The sequence below is a fragment of the Xenopus tropicalis genome, chromosome 7 (assembly GCF_000004195.4).
Source record: "Xenopus tropicalis strain Nigerian chromosome 7, UCB_Xtro_10.0, whole genome shotgun sequence".
Lineage (NCBI taxonomy): Eukaryota > Metazoa > Chordata > Amphibia > Anura > Pipidae > Xenopus > Xenopus tropicalis.
Window position 1 is genome coordinate 121,617,095 of NC_030683.2, and position 20,765 is coordinate 121,637,859.

At 39.4% G+C, this 20,765-nt stretch overlaps 1 protein-coding gene across 1 annotated transcript in view; it reads left to right on the forward strand.

Moving 5' to 3' along the window:
• Nucleotides 1–19,613, forward strand: part of LOC105947864 (sialic acid-binding Ig-like lectin 16) — a 63,321-nt gene extending 43,708 nt beyond the window's left edge. The window contains exons 4-6 of the mRNA XM_031906563.1: nt 6,546–6,839; nt 7,379–7,672; nt 19,309–19,613. Coding sequence (XP_031762423.1) covers nt 6,546–6,839; nt 7,379–7,672; nt 19,309–19,613 — 893 coding nt within the window. The remainder of the gene's footprint in view (nt 1–6,545; nt 6,840–7,378; nt 7,673–19,308) is intronic.
• The last annotated feature ends 1,152 nt before the right edge of the window (nt 19,614–20,765 follow it).

Below are 20,765 nucleotides of genomic sequence, written 5' to 3' on the forward strand. Positions count from 1 at the left end.
TTGAGAACCGATGATCTAGGAAGAAGAAAATGGGTGAGCAAGTCCAAAAAGCATATTGGCAATATGAGTGAATGGGAATGGGATGATATACCCAGCCCTCTGCTTCCTCACCACTAAAAAGGAACATGTGGGGCAATTAACAAAAGAGACTTAAGGTCTGCAGCCCTCACAGCTGGTAACAGGCTCCTCCCCTCACTACTGTCCAGGCCACATTTATACAGATTTCAACAAGTGCCCCCACAGCGAACACCCCAACTGATCAGCTGATGGAAGAAAAAAAACCCCAACCTGCCCATTTTTCACATCTAGTGATCAGCGAATCTGTCCTGTTTTGGTGAAAAATTTGTGAAATGACAGGAATATTCGTGAAACAGCGGAAAATCAGTGAAATGTGCTTGTCGCGCATCTTTTTTGTCTCCTGCTCATTTTGCCACAACTGCGCCCAATTTGACTCTACTGCACCTATTTTGAAGCGTCTGCACCCGAATTGACACAACCGCAATTTTTTTTGACGTGCAACTAATTTTTCCCCAGCGAATTTTCATGGAAGTTTCACAAAACTATTCGCCAATGGCGAAATGCTGAATTTCACTGCGAATCCATGCCTGACAAAAAAAATTCACTCAGCACTATTCACATCTAGTGATGAGCGGATTTTTGCACCAGGCATGGATTTGCAGTGAAATTCAGCATTTCGCCGATAGAGAAAAAATTCACGTGAAAAAAGGGTGTGACTTTGTCAAAACAGGTGTCATTGCATCAAAAAGATTGTGAGGTACCAACATTTGTGTATTTTTGACTGTTTCGCAAATTTTTTCGCAGTTTCACTAATTTTTTACCTAAGCAAAATAGGGCAAGACTGTGGAGACTTATTCCCTCCCTTCCAACCTTACCTAGACATACGCCGCTGACACAAGGAGAAACACTGAAACTGTTTTGTGGGTGGAGTTCGGCCACAGCTTTATTAAAGAAATCCAACATCAGAATAGTCCTTGCCATGTATTTCAAACTTTACCAAACATCTTAACAAACTTTTAGCTGTTTTATAACGAATGCTGGCCACTGCGAACGCAGTGGACATGTGGAAACCATCAAACAACACCCAAAATTAAATGGCCAAGGACTTTCACCCGCCATTTGCTGTGACAAACCAAATAAATTTACAAATAGCTGTATTTTTTTTTTTTTTTTTAATAAAAGATCCTGTAAAGAAAACATATAACATGTAAGGTGAGAGAAATTATGGACCTACGGGTCACACGCTAAATGCGCTTAAACAGGGAGTGGGGGAGGGAGATGCCACTCCTTATGCTGCCGGAAGTGGAGGTGAGACGCTGCACGGGAGCTGCAGCGAAAAAGGGGGAGGGGGCACGCGAGGAGGCTGCTTCATCCCACTGAATTGGATAAGCTGACTTAACCCCTATGTGCCTGGAGGGAATTGGGCCCCTGGCTGGCTCCACAGTCCCTCCGCGCTCTCATGAATTATTTCAGCGCTCTCTAAAAAGTCGTTGGTGCTGAAGTTGAAGTAGTAGTAAACCGTGCTGTACTGCACTGCTCAACCAAACGTTACTCAGCTGTTGCTGGACTACAAATCACAGAACAATGTAACATATAATGAAGGTTGAGGCATGCTGGGAGCTGTAGTCAAGCAACATCAGGGTTGTATTCTTAAAGCAATATTGCACAATAAAACTTTCCCCCATTAAAATGCAAGAAATCCCCCAATGAGAATCCCAGCTAATGTGAGTAAATCCGGCTCCCTGTTCTCTGTTCCTGCAATTGGAGTTGGGAGCAATAAGCACAGTTTCCCAGCACTGAACAAGTCTGTCCCTTTATCCCCATGTCTGATTCCTGTGCCATATAATGACGGGAAAAATGCCATCATTATCTCTATATGTAAGGTACCAGCAAGGTGGGAATCAGCATTCTCATTGGTGAATTATTTTGCATTTATAATGGTCAGTAGAATTCTCATGGGTGAATTTTCTTGCATCTATAATTTGTTTTTTTGGCAATATCTATAGAAAATTAGGGGGCATTTGAAACTCTTAGAAGACAGCAGTTAAACTTGATTGATTTAACTGCAGTAGATTCATAACAAGTCTTATAAAAATGTACTATTTTTGTATATCTTTGGCATTAGTGTTAGTGACACATACAGTATCTGAGGGCTTCTACTTTATCTAGTCACTCACTATCACGTAGGCTAGTCCTACCTATGTAGGAGCATAGAATTTAGCTTGGCCGGCCTACAGAGATGCAGCACCCATTATAGATAGGACATTTCATTTCCTTGTAGCAGCCATAACAGATATTAGTACTAAATGTGTGATAACAGCACTGACCTAAGGAAACCACCACATGATAAAAAAAAAAACAACCCACGGGTGTAGCACCCATTTATATAAACCATAGGAAGGATTTGCAGCACATATATGTTTATTACTCAAAACAGAAATTCATTTCTCAAAACTGAAACAGAAGGAGGTGAAACGACAATCCATAAACTGTAAGTTTATTCTGTAAGAACATTTTGTTGCTTGGTAGAAGTGCGAGTGAGGGAGGACACTGGAGGGGATAAGGTGCTGCCCTCAGGCACATACAGTTAACAGCAGTTCCCTTTAGTAAAGCTTTGCAGTTTGATAATAAAAAGACATATTTACCCATGGGATCCACCGGCATTTAGCATTTCTTACAATATAAAACTCAGGCAGGATGCTGATTTAGCAGTAGATGAAGTGAGCCATGGACATTTATATGTAAGTTTTTCATTTTGGGTCTAGTACCTGCCACATAGTTTGTTACAATTATGCATATTGGGCATTACATTGTTATGTAAACCCCTGGTGCCTATATTTAGGATGTTTTATCTTTGTACATAAAGATAATGGGGCATGTCTTTCAAAGTAGGCTTCAGACGGAGTTCTTTGCCTTCCTCTGGATCAAGTTAGGCATTATGGTTGAACGTGATGAACGTACGTCTTTTTTCAACCTAACTTACTATGTTACTATGTTACTATGCTATATAGTACAAGCTTTGAGGTTACTTTTAGAAAGTCAATAAAGAATACTGAGTAGCAAAGCTTTGCAGTTTGGTAGTTTGGAGTAGAAATGCATATTTACCCATTTTGGATTCTTTAGATTTTGGTTTTAACAAAACTATATGGGTTTTCTGGGATCAACTAACTTTTTCAGCTTTTATTGCACACAAAATGCAGGGAGTATGTTGATTTTACAGTAGCCATGGAAATGAATATGCATTGCTTTTATCTTGGGGTCTCTGCATGTGTTTGTAAACCTATGTACATTGGGCAATAAACTGTTCAAAATACCCCTGGCATTTAGGTTTATAGTTGTTATCTTTGTACCTAATGGCATGTTGGAGAGAAGATGCTACAAAATGCAATTTGCCGAAATTTCATAAAAATCATTAACAATAAAAAACATGTTTGTAGAGCCTTAACCTCCTCAAAAAGAAAGCTAAAGCAACTGGACTTGCTAAGTAATAATTGAATCAATGATTACTCAACAAGTCCAGTTGCTTTATATTTACTAATTTACTATTACTAAAAAGAGACAGCCTGCTGAAGGTTTATATACAATTTTAGGTTCTCTAAGGGAGAACCTTCTATTTAACCTTCTGTTTAAAGGGATAGTATGCCTTTTCTAATAGAAGTTCTAAAAAAAGAAGGTAAATATGCAGAGATAATATGGATACACCAACTGATAGACTGATATAATTCTCTTAGTGCTGTGCTCTGGCGGGACTTGGCTGACAGATTCTTAGAGGGTCTAGTGGGGCTCAACTCTGGAGATACCCCCTCTCCCCTGCCCCCAAACTGTCAGTACAGAGAGAATGTATAGGTTAGAATACAAATCCAATTGCTTTATTACTTGTTCTAATCTACTTGAAGGTGTTTATTTTCTCTGCATTCCCACTTCCCCCAAACACTCTTGGCTTCTTCTCCTCTGTTTTCCCACGGTGACACCATTAACGGGTTAATTCTGATTTTTAACCTCTAATGTGTTATTCCATTATTCTAACGTATGTGCTGAGGTTATTATACGGAACAATGGCTGTGTTTACCTTTTTTACTCTTTTCATGGGTAATATTTATTAAGCAACCAGGAAACAGTTCCACTGGAAGATGTACTGAAGAGGATCTGGATAGAGCAGTGGAAATGTTATTGATGTAACACAGACCCAGGTAAAAATAGACAAAATAAAAGATATTTATTAAACATGAAATTGTGTCATTCAAGTATTTTGTTATTACAAGTAATTATTTCTGCAACTGAAAAGTGAATTTTTCCCCTTATCTAATATTTTATATGTAGGAGAGCCTTGAGTAAGCTCAGTGCCAACCTCATTATACATCAGGATGTGGTACAGTGGGTGCTGGTTCCGTTTTCAGTATCACACAGTTCTACCCTTTCTGCTGTTCCAGCAATGGGAGGGTGAGTATTCATTTTATTGTTTTATAAATAGATGTTGTATTCATGAGCTGGGAATTCCACATGCAAGCTTAGCAAAATGTGTCTCATATGGTTTCACTCCAGAGCAGCGTTTCGATGTACAAACATGGGCCCTGTTACCCATAGCACTAACCACAAGGAGCTCACTGCTGATTGGTTGGTATGAGTTACAATGCTGGTGCCTGTGTTTGAACATAACTGAGATTGTCCTACAACCCTAAAGTTGAATATTGTATCCTGAATATTGTATCTAAACCCCAAAACGTCACATATGGGAACTTCAGCTACTGGTCAGATATCACTTTCACTCCATCACCGAGGGACCATAATTCCCCCTTAACCTGTACAGTGACTTATAAACAAGAGTCGACTAAGAAAAATATTTCCTTGAACGTTGATTGTAAATCTTTTTCATCTTTTTTTTTGTATACAAACATAAAACTTGTACCCCCCATTGTTTTTCTTAGCTCTTTCTACTGCATTGCCCCTGCGTATGGTCCTTACCCACAACTGAATAGATCAAAGTACTGGCACATCAAAGTATCTGCCCCATTATCAATCATGCCCCCGATGATGTCCCGTGCCCCATGCTGTTGATGATGACGCTCTCCTTGGCTCATTATATCATTGCTAATAGAAATACATTTTCCAGGCACATACATGTGGTGGTGATTGAAATCTTCCTTTGGTTAGCTAATAAAATGTCCATGGCAAGTGGTCATTACTGTGGTTCAATAAAAAAACCATAACCTAACTCGATGGCCAACCCTCAGGTTCCATGGGATAAGGCCCCTTATCTAAATAGAGCCTCCCCTGCAACTTGCTCAGGGTAAAGAGGGTAAAGTTTAAACTCAGATGTGTCCCCTAAATATTTATACATAAACTGTCACTTGGCTGATATTTACATCCACTTTCTTTAACTAAGATGATGACATTAGAGTCAGACAGAAACTTCATTGGAGAAAGGGAAGGAACTGCACATGATTTGCTTTCTCTATGTGCCCAGGGAAGGGGCAGAGCAGGGAAGGAGTTAGGGACCAGAGGCAACTTTCCATAATAGCCTGCAGAACCTGTGATAGGTAGTGATTTTGGATTATTACCACATTTCAGCAAAGAAAACACAACATGTGATGGTGCAAAATGAAGACACTGCTGCTAAACTGTAAAGAATTAGAACACATATGGGTAAAATATGAATTTATTTTTTATCCCCTTAGGCATGAACTGTGAGAAAGTGTCTGGGTTTAAAATAGAGGCCCCAGCGCAGGTGACAGTACAGAAGGGGCTCTGTGTGCACATCCCCTGTAACTTTAGCGTTGGTGCCAATCATAACTTGACCAGAGATGTCATTGGAATCTGGTATAAAGGATATTATGGTGGAAAAGTTGCGGCTTCTACTGACTCCTCTCAGTTCCCTGATACAACAAACGGGCGCTTTATATTCACTGGGAATGTGAGTGCCGGAGACTGTTCCTTCTCTATCAGTGATGCACAACCGGGAGATGTTACACAATACCAGTTCAGAATTGAGGATAAAGAACCTTTAATATATACCTACCTTGATATTCAACCATTCATATCTGTGACAGGTGAGTGAAAAAAAAATACTAATAAAACCCAGAAATGCCCAAGATCTGATTAAAGAAACAGGTATATGCATTGTGCAATTCTGGGAATAAGTTTGGCCTTTTCATTGTTGTCCCTGCCTGGCAACATAATCACCAGGTTACAAACCCCCATTATCCTCCTTAATGGGGCAACAGCTGCTCATGCTACTTAACCCTAGCTTTTCACCCCTTCTGGTTATCCTGTCTCTAACTGATCATCTACATGGCCAGCCTGTACCTGCTAAACCTTGTCAGTGGACTCATTTCAATTGTATAATCCCAGTGAGTCAATATTTAATGTTTTACCGGGTCAAATAGAAACAACCCTTCCTCGAAGAACCTTCTAGAGGATTCCAACCAGGACCCAAATTTATATTTAGCCACTAAATGCACTAATTGGAATAAATCAGCTGTAGTAGATTTATCCCTAAAATCTATTAATATTTGCCAATAATCTTGCAGACCTGAAAGAACCTGATATATCTCCCACCGAGGGTCTGATCGCTGGGGAAGAAGTGACTCTGACTTGCACTGCTCCTACAAACTGCCCTGGGCTCTCTCCAACCTTCACATGGGAAGGGAGTGTAAATACAGAAAGAACACAGAACCATACATTGCGGCACCAAGATGGGAACTTCAGCTACTGGTCCAATATCACTTTCACTCCATCACCGAGGGACCATAATTCCCCCTTAACCTGTACAGTGACTTATAAACAAGAGTCGACTAAGAAAAATATTACCTTGAACGTTGATTGTAAGTCTTTTCATCTTTTTTTGTATACAAACATAAAACTAGTACCCATTGTTTTTCTTAGCTCTTTCTACTGCATTGCCCCTGCGTATGGTCCTTACCCACAACTGAATGGATCAAAGTACTGGCACATCAAAGTATCTGCCCCATTATCAATCATGCCCCCGATGATGTCCCGTGCAACATGCTGTTGATGATGACACTCTCCTTGGCTCATTATATAATTGCTAATAGAAATACATTTACCAGGCACATACATGTGGTGGTGATTGAAATCTTCCTTTGGTTAGCTAATAAAATGTCCATGGCAAGTGGTCATTACTGTGGTTCAATAAAAAACCATAACCTAACTCGATGGCCAACCCTCAGGTTCCATGGGATAAGGCCCCTTATCTAACTGGAGCCTCCCCTGCAACTTCTCAGCCATTATAGACAGCGACACCTGCTAGCAAAAGCCTATTCTTGCTACTCTGTCTCACATCATTCAACCTCTATTATGGGCTATTTATTTTAGTCAATACATAATCTTATTTATCTTACAGACCTAAACAAACCTGATATATTCCCTATAAAGAAGCTGATCGCTGGGGAACAAGTGACACTGACTTGCACAGCTTTTGGGAACTGCATGGAGACTTCTCCAACCCTCACATGGGCTGGAAATATAAACATAACTAATGTAGGAAATTATCAGTTGCTCCAACCAAGTGATAATGTCACCTACGTGTCACACGTGACTTTCACCCCATCACAGACAGACCATAATACCTCACTAACCTGTACAGTGACTTGTAAAGGGATCTCTACTAATCACAGCACCATCCTGGATGTGGAATGTAAGTCTCCTTCTCTTCTCGTTAACTGACCAAACCAGTGGTTTGTTATATTCTTTTAAATATTTTCTTCTATTAACCGTACAATAAACATAAGAAAAAACTGAATATGGTTACATTTTCCCCTGTTGACCATGAAAAATCCCCTTACCTGTACCTGTAAATACAAGAATAATCTCTTAAGAAGAAACCCAGTGGTTATATAAACTGAAGACATTGCAGTCACTAGCTTTGAATGTATAGAAGTTGTATTATGTTCGACCATTTTACTATGTAATGTACAAAAAAACCTGATTGTATTAATGGAGTAATATGACCGCAGAGTCTGTGCATTGACTACAACAAGGGGAGTTGTCTTCTGTATTTCAAAAGAACTAGCAGCCAATCACTATGAAGATGTTTACTGGGTTTCGGAGCATCCAGAATAGACAATTCTCATTACAACAGATAATAATTATGGTTTTGCTTTGTCAATAGGAATAATCCTTAGAATAGGGGCAATTCTTAGAATCCCGACATATTTCTGAAGAATTTTTCCATTACACTTCATAGAATATACACATTAAAGCAATTCAAAATGTATTCATAATTAATTCAATACAAAAATCTAATTCACCATGTTCTTCTTTAGATCCAAAGAAAACATTTTTGTATGCAATGGTGACTGGAAATATTTTGATTTTAACTCTGATGGGTCTGGGATTCTTCTGGCTCCTCAAAAGGACCAGGAAAATGCAGGAGAAAGGTAACATGGAAGGACAGAATGAGGGTATATTGTTAATATATTTACAAGAAGGCAAAAATACATTTTATGTTCCTTATACCTCTGCCTTCTCACTCTAGTCTCCACCTATATACTATTAAGCATGCATATAAGCTAACCAATCACAATCTTGCCTTTCTGCTTCAACCTCTGCTCATGTCTCACTGGTGTAATCCCTTGTATGGGGCCACAAGGGCCCTTGTGTGACTTTCCTCTATATCTTATACTGAGCAAAGTGCTAAACTGTCTTTGTGACTTTCTCTCCCCTTGTTATCCTGAATCCTGTTGTACATACCATAAATACAGAGAGCCTAGCCAGGTTTTTGTTCAGTGGTGTCTTAGTTGGGATGTCACATTTTGCACTTTGCTCTTCCCTTCTCCAAACTTTATCCTGAAGAATAAGTGCCTTTACTGTCCCTCTAGTGAGTAAACCTGCCATAACAAATTTGGAACAGTACTTAGAATTTATATTTGGCATATGGGCTTTTAGAAAAAGATTAATCCAAAAATGGGACCAGAGACCAATCGCTGGCAAGAGTGATACAATAAATATTGGTTCTCAATTCATTTTTCTCTAATATTGACAGAAATACAGAGAAGAGAGAAAGAAGCCAGTTCTGAAGACTTCCCTGGTAAGGATTATAAAATATGATAGACTCACGTAACAAAACAATGAGGAGTGATGGCTAAGAAATGAATAAATAGTGTAATATATATTGCTTGCCCAGTATCTGGAATGGAAAGCATATCACTTGTACTAGAAATTAATGTGACTTCACATTTGTTTCTAATGGTACTGCCCTGCCTGTAGGAATTGCCTGCCATTTATAAATTCAGGAGGATTAGGGTATGACTTTTATGCATTGAGAGCTGCTGTATTATCTGCCTGGGCAGCACCATCTTCTATAAACTCCAATAATACAGCACTAATTATAATAAGATAGTATTATATAAGATAGTATTCATGCCAGGTTACTATACAGTTGCCAGACCACTCTATTTCATCCCGTTCTCAGCCAGGAAACTATAGACTTGTGAGTCTGATGTCTTTAGGAATATTAGTACAGGTATGGGACCTGTTATCCAGAATGCTCGGGACCAAGGGTATTCCGGATAAGGGATCTTTCCATAATTTGGATCTCAATAACTTAAGTCTACTAAAAAATCAATAAAACATTAATTAAACCCAATTGTTTTGCATCCAATAAGGATTATTTATATCTAATTTGGGATCAACTACAAGGTACTGTTTTATTACTACAGAGAAAAGGGAAACCAGTTTTAAAATTCTGAATTATTTGATTAAAATGGAGTCTATGGGAGACAGGCTTTCCGTAATTCGGAGCATTCTGGATAATGGGTTTCCGGATAAGGGATCCCATACCTATAATAATTTTATCTTTAGGTTAACATATAAGAAAATGCAAACTTCAGAATTGATATAATAAATCCTCAGCAACTGTATTCTGATTTATTTAGAAGGATTAAGAGTCGGTTCAAAGGAGGAAGAGTCTATATATCAGGTAAGTAGTAAGTAAGTGCTTTTATGTTAAATTCAGTGTTTCTTTAACATCAGTAATTGGAGTTGCTGGGCAAGAAAACATTCTATGATATCCCAAGTGTTGATCTGAGCAGCGAGACAAAAGGCCTGACATTACTGCCTGTCTCTTGGGTTTGGAAGGAATTGAGACAAGAAGATTGATAAGAACAAAAGAAAATTGTAGGAGAAAGGAGTAGGAAACAGTAGAAGAAGGTCCAATAAAAATACTGATGATTAGATTTTATCACTGATATTTGAGGCAGAAAGAACTTGACAGTTTAGGCAAAAGCTACAGATTTGGTATCCACCATGAGCAGGAACAGTGTGACACGGGTTGGTCAGGTTGAGAGCAAAACAGATGTCTTCTATTGAAAAGTACCAATAATGCTGAGAGTGTTTTATACCCCTCTGTAATGATTTTATCATTTTATGTTGTAACACAGTGTTTAAATATATGTTTAAATATGAGGTTAAGAATCTCTCACTGCCATACTGAATCACACACTTTACAATCTCTTCATCTCTTTTTAGAACGTTTAAGTCGCGCAGTGGATATGAAGAGCCCAGTGAATGTATCAGACATCAACAGAACTTGCTGAGCGGTCTATGTCTCCCCAAAACTCACTGATATTGCATTGTTTCACTTATTCATTATATACTATAAAGTTAAAGAATTGTTCTTTTTATTAGTTGAGTATAGCAGTCAGCTACATTCTTGTTTCTTTATGACAAATTTTTCATCAACACTTCCCAGGCACTCCAATGTGTCCCGCTAGGAAGCTACTCCCACTCACTCCTCGGTGGGGCTTCCAGCTGCCAATGCTCACTGGCCTGAACTCTCTCTCACACCGCTGTGCTATAATACATCCTACACTAACTAAACCTGTTCTACTTTCTCTTGCGCTGGCATGGCTCTGCCTGTAGATATCCAATGCTGCTCCATTACGTGCCTGGGCTTGTGTGCTGTCTTCTTTTATACCCTCTAGCCACAATTATCATTGACAGACCCCTGCAGTACTTCACTAACAATACTGGTCCAATTAGAAAATGTTCCATTTACCACCACTCTTTCTAATCTAGCCAGTTCTCTATCCAAGTACATCAATAATGTTTCAGGCCAATATTTAAAGCAGAGTCTATGGACACATTGGCTCTTGGCTCAACGGTGGAGAAGTGCAAGGAATATGTTTGCACAAAAGACCTTTAAAAAGCAGAATAATTGCACTCATTTCACAGTTGTATCGGGCACTTGTAGCTGTGACTGTATTTAGTTTTGTGATTTGAATTGTACATACTCTGCACCCTGCACCGTGTACTCCTACCTGTCCCTGGATCTAAGTCCTTTTCACCCTTTTCTTGTCTGTACTTTAACAGCCCTTGTAGCCCCCGATTCTGTCTTGATTTTTATGCGGTACTTTTTATTGCTAAATGAAACTGTTTACACAGCAAATAATTCACTCTACCATTTAAAATTTTATTCTTGAACCAACAAATGCATTTTTTGGCTGTAATATTGGTGTGTAGGCGCCATCTCAGTGCATTGTACCTGAGTCTGAGCTTTCAGCCAGCGCTACACATTAGAACTGCTTTCAGCTAACCTATTGTTTCTCCTACTCCCATGTAACTGGAGGAGTCCCAAGCCGGACTTGGATTTCTTACTATTGAGTGCTATTCTGATACCTACTGGGAGCTGCTATCTTGCTCCCTTCCCATTGTTCTGCTGATCGGCTGCTGGGGGTGAGGGGGGGGGATATCACTCCAGCTTGCAGCGCAGCAGTAAAGTGTGCCTGAGTCTGAGCTTTCAGAAGGAGCCAGCGCTACACATTAGAACTGCTTTCAGCTAACCTATTGTTTCTCCTACTCCCATGTAACTGGAGGAGTCCCAAGCCGGACTTGGATTTCTTACTATTGAGTGCTATTCTGATACCTACTGGGAGCTGCTATCTTGCTCCCTTCCCATTGTTCTGCTGATCGGCTGCTGGGGGTGGGGGGGGGTATCATTCTAACTTGCAGCGCAGCACTGAAGAATATGGCTAGCCCCATGTGAAATTTCAAAATAAAATATAAAAAAAATCTGTCTTTTTGAAAATTACAATGCAGGATTCTGCAGGAGAAGCTCTATTAACTGATGTGTTTTAAAAAAAAACATGTTTTCCTAGGACGGTATTTCTTTAAAGACTCAACACCCTCCTTCTCCTCTCTAGCGCCCCCTACCAGTTTCCTTACACACAGAGCTGAGCTCTTTCAGTACTCTGGGTTGAATTCCATCTGGTCCTGGACCTTTTGACTTTCACATATTCTAGTCTCTTTTGAAATTCCCCCCTGAGCCAACCAGCTGTTGGTGCTAAACTTGATCATATTAGTTTATTTATTACAAGTAAGCCTTTGTTTTTCTTTCATGGTGAGTTGTCTTTTTTTTTTTTTTTCAACCCAAATAAAATTTGTTTTTTCTAACTGAAATTGATTCATGAATAATTGAAACAAGTCTTGTAAAAACTTTACTATTATTGTTATTAGTTATTATTATTGTTATTAGGGATACACACACTATCAATTAGGCTAGTCCTGTTGGCATTTAGCTTTTCAAACTTACAGAGATGTAACACCTCTTGTAGGTGCAAGATATTTAGCTTCCTTGTAGCAGCCAATTATATACTTATGGTAACAGTGTGATGACAACACTAAACTAGAGAAACCACCACATGATAAAAAAAACTACTCAAGGATTTAGCACCCAGTTAAATAAACTATGGAGATGATTTTCAGCATCTATCTGCTCATTTCTCAAAACTGAAGGAGGTCAAATCAGCAGTCCCTTAATTGTAAGTATATATTTTCTTGCTTGGTATAAATCTTTGTGAGGCAGGATATGTGGGGGATAAGGTGCCGCTTTGAGGCGACATCCATAAATTGCATAAAAGCATCTCACTTTAATAAAGCTTTGCAGTTTGGTAGTTTGGGGTAGAAACATATAATTACCCATTTTGGATTCGTCAGAACTTTCATTTTCCAAAAATATATGTTTCATGGGACTTACTTACATTTAGCATTTCTTACTATAGGAGTACGATGGTTTGGCAGCCAATAAAATAAAACCTAAATCTACCTGTTACCATAGTTTGAGAAATTCATGCTGAATACCGTTTCAGCTTTTATCACGTTCAAAATGCAGGCAGTGTGTTGCTTTTACAGTAGTTGAAGAGGCAGCCGTTAAAATTCATATGCATGGCTTTATTTTTGAGGTCTTTACATGCCACACACATGGGTAAACATTGGCATCAAACTGTTCAGAAGACCACTGACATACATATTTAGGATGTTTTATCACTATGACATGCGGGAAACAAGATGCTGTAAATTGCAAGCTCTGAGGCAATCCACAGAAATTTAATAAAAACCACTAATTCAGAAGGTGAACTTACTTTTTGTGGGAATTTCTGAAGTCCTGTAGCTGAAACGATCGCCATGAAAATTTGTTTCCACGAAATTTTACCCATGCTTTATATAGATATATGTGGGAATACGTTGACTTATACTTATTATAGAAAAGTGGTCAATTCCAAACAATATATTCTCATGTTCTGGACCTGAATGTCTCACCAGGGCTGTAATGTTCTTAAGAAGTTCCAAATATTAGAAAAAAAAGCACAAAGGTAGGACCATAAGAACAGCACTATTCAAATAAATAACAAAAGAATATTTACAGGGTTTATTTCCCCAACTACTAAGAGTATCCAATTGTTGAATCCAAACATGATACTCATTTCAGAGAGTCTATATCATTTATAACCTGGTATCTTAGTTGCCTTATGATGAGTCTAGCTTATAAGAAGTGTACTGGCAGGGGTAAATCTGTATATTTGTTTGTGTTGTTTAAAGCATTTTACTGTTAAATCCCATTATAAGCAACTAATTCGAGTTTTGAAAAATGTTCTCTGTAGTAATAAAACAGTACCTGTACTTGATCCCAACTAAGATATAATTACCCCTTATTGGGGCAGAACAGCCCTATTGGGTTTATTTAATGGTTAAATGATTCCCTTTTCTCTGTAATAATAAAACAGTACCTGTACTTGATCCCAACTAAGATATAATTACCCCTTATTGGGGGCAGAACAGCCCTATTGGGTTTATTTAATGGTTAAATGATTCCCTTTTCTCTGTAATAATAAAACAGTACCTGTACTTGATCCCAACTAAGATATAATTACCCCTTATTGGGGGCAGAACAGCCCTATTGGGCTTATTTAATGGTTAAATGATTCCCTTTTCTCTGTAATAATAAAACAGTACCTGTACTTGATCCCAACTAAGATATAATTACCCCTTATTGGGGCAGAACAGCCCTATTGGGTTTATTTCATGGTTAAATGATTCCCTTTTCTCTGTAATAATAAAACAGTACCTGTACTTGATCCCAACTAAGATATAATTACCCCTTATTGGGGCAGAACAGCCCTATTGGGTTTATTTAATGGTTAAATGATTCCCTTTTCTCTGTAATAATAAAACAGTACCTGTACTTGATCCCAACTAAGATATAATTACCCCTTATTGGGGCAGAACAGCCCTATTGGGTTTATTTAATGGTTAAATGATTCCCTTTTCTCTGTAATAATAAAACAGTACCTGTACTTGATCCCAACTAAGATATAATTACCCCTTATTGGGGGCAGAACAGCCCTATTGGGTTTATTTCATGGTTAAATGATTCCCTTTTCTCTGTAATAATAAAACAGTACCTGTACTTGATCCCAACTAAGATATAATTACCCCTTATTGGGGGCAGAACAGCCCTATTGGGTTTATTTAATGGTTAAATGATTCCCTTTTCTCTGTAATAATAAAACAATACCTGTACTTGATCCCAACTAACATATAATGAATTCTTATTGGAGGCAAAAAATTGCTATTGGGTTTAATTTATGTTTAAATGATTTAGGTATGAAGATCCAAGTTATGGAAAGGTCCCTTATTCAGAAAACCCCAGGTCCCAAGCATTCTGGGTAACAAGTCCCATACCTGTATTGGTATATTGAATATATTACAAATACTTATTTCTCTTACTGATCAGTGAATGTGTCCCATTGTCTAATCTTTTTTCAGATAAGAAAGTCCTTCTGTAAACACACACTGACCATCGGGATGTGGCACATTGGGTGTAGGTTCCTTTGGCCGTGCCACACAGTTCTACTCTTTATGCTGTCCCTACAGTGGGAGGGTGAGTATGTGACACTGGTTTTTTTTTTGTAACTAACATTTTTATTGAAACATTAGGATAGTACAAAAAGAAAAAAAAAAGGGGGGGGGGAGGTGTTTAACTGCCTTCTGGTAGAATACCATTCAAAACATTGATATATAACATGGTTCACATTATACATTTAAACTCTTCCTCCAATTATCAGAAAGGTGGTTTTAGTAGGGATGGAAAGAAAGAGGGAGAGGGTGGTAAGGTGAGGAGGGGGGTTTGGTAGGAAAGATATGAAAACCTGGAAAGCCAAAATCAAAAGGGAGAACAGTAACTGTCAGCCATGATAGTTTTGGAGGTTTATATTAGTTGAAGGGAACTTGTGCCTGGGATGAGCCAGGATTGGAGAGATAATTCTGCATGTTACTGGGCGTCTAGTGTATGTGACACTGTTTATGCTTTTATAATATACAGTTGGGTCATTTCCCTATGGGACCAAACTGTAAATGATATCCTTATAAATGGGGCTTAGCGATTTCATCAGAGCTTAGGAGCTTAGTGATGTAATTTCTTTCACATGACTCACTGAAACTTGTATATTATAACAAAGTACCCCCTGTTGTAATCTATGAGCATATTAGAAGTCATATAATTTATAACTTATAATGTCCCTATATTTTACAATAGGGGGTACTTTATTTATAAAACTAGAAACCACTACCACATTAGTGCCACCTAGAACACACCCCACTTTACAGTTATTTATTTGTAAAAAATGTTTGGAATCATGTATGATTTTCCTTCCACTTCTCACGTGTACACCACTTTGTATTGGTCTTTCACGTGGAATTCCAATAAAATTGATTCATGTTTGTGGCTGTAATGTGACAAAATGTGGAAAAGTTCAAGGGGGCCGAATACTTTTGCAAGCCACTGTAAATGAGAAGGCATTTTACTGCCAATAGATGAGCCACATTAGTGCCACCTAGAACACTATATTTATTCAGCAGAAAAGCTTTATCATACCTGAGTAAAGAGCCCTAGATGATCCTTCTATTTATTTAAGATAGTAGCTGCCATTATAGCCTGGTCTCAGTAGCTTCCTGATAGCTCAGCTTACACATTCTGATGAGAGGGGGAGTGAATTCTTCTGAATTTTTATGGGAGGGGGAGCAGAAGGGAGAGAGACAAGAAAAGGAGACAAGAAATCCTCTGTTTCTTTTGCTAGAGGACTCAGTACAGTGTTTCTGCAAGCCCTGTGGGCCTTAGCATCAAAAGCCTTTTTTCACTTTAAGACCAGTAGAGTACTTACTAATTAGAATTGTTTGGGTAAGTCCAGCACTTACAGGACTTTTGTTGCAACCACCCGCCTCCCCTGAAAGTTCCTCTAGTTACTTCATTAGGTCCAGGTTGTTTCAGATGTCCACTAAGAAAATGCTGGCAGTTCAGGGAGTCCCTCTCCCAAATATAAATCAGTGGTGGAATATATTCCATGTGTGCCCTGGGCACAACTGCTTGGCAAACTTTTCGTGCATAGTAAAATGGGGAATTGGTATTCCTATGAGTGACAGTTGGGTTTCTTTACTGTTGCCCCTGAAGTAAGTGCAGCAGCACAAAGGGACAATTGATTGCCCTGTATCTTTAGCCAGATCCAGAATAAAGGTCCCCATACAAGTGAAGATTCGCTCGCTTGGTGAGATCGCCAAGCGAGCAGATCTTCACCTGATAACCCCACCTACGGGGAACGTGTAGGCTAAGGGCCAAACGATCGAATTATATTGGCAGCAATGGGGCAGTCGGTTCAGGGACCGCATCAACGAGCCAATGCGGTCCCTGATCCAACTGAATCTTTTAACCTGCCCAATCGATATCTGGGCAATTTCAGGCCAGATATCGGTCGGGTATGGTCGTCATTTCTGCCCCTACATGGGCCGATAAGCTGCCGAAATGGTCCAAGGGACCGTTATCGGCAACTACAATCGGCCCGTGTATGGGGACTTTAAGTTGCACAACTACAGCAGTCTTGTACTTAAGACGGATACTCAACTGTATATCTATTGTGGCATCGCAGTCCTAATGGAGCATTCTCTTTGTTCATAGGCAGTGGGGTCAGAATTCCCTGTTAAACTGTAAAGAATCAGAACATTTATAGGTAAAATATGAACTTATTTTTCTTGTCCCAACAGGAAGGAACTGTGAGATAGAACCTGGGTTTAGCATAGAGGCACCAGAACAGATAACAGTACAGAGGGGGCTCTGTGTGCACATCCCCTGTAGATTTGCTGTTGGTCCGAGTTATACCTTAACCAGAGATGCCATTGGAACCTGGTATAAAAGATATAAAGGGCATTTAAATAAAATGGCTGCAGTTTCCACTGACTCCTCTCGGTTCCCTGATACAACAAACGGGCGCTTTATATTCACTGGGAAAGTGAGTGCCGGAGACTGTTCCTTCTCTATCAGCGATGCACAACCAGGAGACGCGGCACAGTACCAGTTCAGGGTTGACAGTCCTGTGCAATATAACTACATTGATATACAGCCAATTGTATTTGTGGCAGGTAAGTGGAATAACAATATAAACCCAGAAATGCCATAGATCTGAATAAGGAAACACTATATAGTATATACATTGTGCTGATCATTCTAAAGCTGCTAATAAACATTTTGGTTTAAATGAATTATAGTCAAATGTAAAAAGACTTGAGGAGCAACAGAAAGCACCATAAAAGTTCATGGAGGTGCCAAATAAGGGCTGTGATTGGCTATTAGGCAGCCTCTATGCACCCTATCAGCTTACAGGGGCTTTATTTGGTAGGAAATCTTGTTTTTATGCAACCAAAACTTGCCCCCAAGTCAGGAATTCAAAATAACTCCCTGGTTTGGGGGCACTGAGAGCAACACCCAAGGGGTTGGGGAGCAACATGTTGCCCCTGAGATACTGGTTGTGGATCACTGTTCTAGGGAATCCTACCAGGATCCAGCCTAAAATGGGTTCCTGCTCTAAGCGTGGTTAATCACATCAGCAGTAGCACAAGATACAGCCCCCAAATTAGCTTCTTGTATTAAGAAAAATTTTGATTTTTGATTCTGAATTTTGCAGACTTGAAAGAACCTGATATATCTCCCACCAAGGGTCTGATCGCTGGGGAAGAAGTGACTCTGATTTGCACTGCTCCTACAAACTGCCCTGGGCTCTCTCCAACCTTCACATGGGAAGGAAGTGTAAATACAGAAAGAACACAGAGCCATACATTGCGGCACCAAGATGGGAACTTCAGCTACTGGTCCAATATCACTTTCACTCCATCACCGAGGGACCATAATTCCCCCTTATCCTGTACAGTGACTTATAAACATGGGTCTACAAAGACAAGCATCACCTTGAATGTTGATTGTAAGTCATGTTTTTATATACATACACAAAACTAGTAGCCTTCTTTGTTTTCTTAGCTCCTTTTCTCATGTCCTAAAGAAAAAAAATGGAAAAAAAGTCTCCCATAAAAATTGGCATTACCAGTAGGCTTAATTAATTGTTTAGAAGAAGGGAGGTTCAGTTTAAATATTTGGAAAGGATTTTTTACTGTGGGAGCTGTGAGAATTCCCTCCCCGAACCAGTCGTACTGGCTGATACATATATTGAGCACAACCACCCTCTCCTCAATACTGTTTATTGCTTTCTAGAGACCTTAAAAGCAATATGTAATATTCTCTATGTAAAGAATGGGGGAGACCATAATGGGCAACTGTACTATCCATGATGCCACTCTCTGTGGTCCATTATATATTAAGAAACATATTATACTGGCACATACATTTGGTGGTTATTAAAATCCACCTCAGGCAAGCTAGTGGAACTTTCATGGTAAGCAGATATTTCATTGATTCAGTAAAAGACCATTAAAAACAGCCATTTTATTTTTAAAACAGCTCTTTTGGCAAAGAAATTGCTTTTTTTCCATTGCATGGAATACCCTGACCCTCACCCATTGGGTTTTAAAGCACAGAATTCATTCTGCTTTGCATGTACAGCAGCATGGAAATATGGATTTTTAGAAGATTCTTATGGTTGTACTGAATGATATACTGAATCCCTGGAAGAAGACAATGTCTACAGGTTTACAGTATTTGCCTCATTTATCTTACAGACCTAAACAAACCTGATATATTCCCTATAAAGAAGCTGATCGCTGGGGAACAAGTGACACTGACTTGCACAACTTTTGGGAACTGCATGGAGACTTCTCCAACCATCACATGGGCTGGAAATATAAACATAACTAATGTAGGAAATTATCAGTTGCTCCAACCAAGTGATAATGTCACCTACGTGTCCCACGTGACTTTCACCCCATCACAGACAGACCATAATACCTCGCTAACCTGTACAGTGACTTGTAAAGGGATCTCTACTAATCACAGCACCATCCTGGATGTGGAATGTAAGTCTTGAACTGAACTGTGCTATGTTCAGTAATCTATCTTCAGTAAGGAATAACAGCCTAATTGGACTGTATAAACAGGGTAATATGACCATGGTGTCTGTTTATTAAAGTGCCCTCCACGTGCCAAGTGTGCCTTGACATGTAAACCCAAAATCAGCTGTTAAAGCCGCCTCCTAAACGTGCTCTCACTATCTCCCTATTCAATTCTCTGCTCCCTGCCCCAGTTTGTAATGTCATAGGGATAGCCTAGTTCTTTCCACTGCTGTACATGTAATATATGCATTGTTTTAATGCATATATTTAATGTAAGGAAATGAAAGAATGTGTTAATAACCTTTTCAACACACAAATAAATTTCACTTTTTTATTTTTTTTTAGATCCCAAGGAAATGTTTTCAGATTCAAAACTGATTCCTGCAATGGTTGCTGGAAATATTATCATTTTAGCTCTGATGGGCCTGGGAAACTTTTGCTATCTAAAAAGAACCAAGAAAATGGAGGAGAATGGTAATTTGGAAATACAGAATGGGGCTATTATTTAGTATTATATAGTAGTATAAATAATATATATCTGTAACCTTGTTATGGGCTAAAGGGGCCCAGCATGAAGGCCAGTTAGGGGGGGGATTTGGGGTGAGTGCTTATTTGTGCCCTGGGTACCCCTGGAACTATAGCAGGGTGACTGTTACCCCAATGTTTCTATATATCTGTAACCTTGTTATGGGCTAAGGGGGCCCAGCCTGAAGGCCAGTTAGGGAGGGATTTGGGGTGAGTGCTTATTTGTGCCCTGGGTACCCCTGGAACTATAGCAGGGTGACTGTTACCCCAATGTTTCTATATATCTGTAACCTTGTTATGGGCTAAGGGGGCCCAGCCTGAAGGCCAGTTAGGGGGGGATTTGGGGTGAGTGCTTATTTGTGCCCTGGGTACCCCTGGAACTATAGCGGGGTGACTGTTACCCCAATGTTTCTATATATCTGTAACCTTGTTATGGGCTAAGGGGGCCCAGCCTGAAGGCCAGTTAGGGGGAGATTTGGGGTGAGTGCATATTTGTACCCTGGGTACCCCTGGAACTATAGCGGGGTGACTGTCACCCCAATGTTTCTATATATCTGTAACCTTGTTATGGGCTAAGGGGGCCCAGCCTGAAGGCCAGTTAG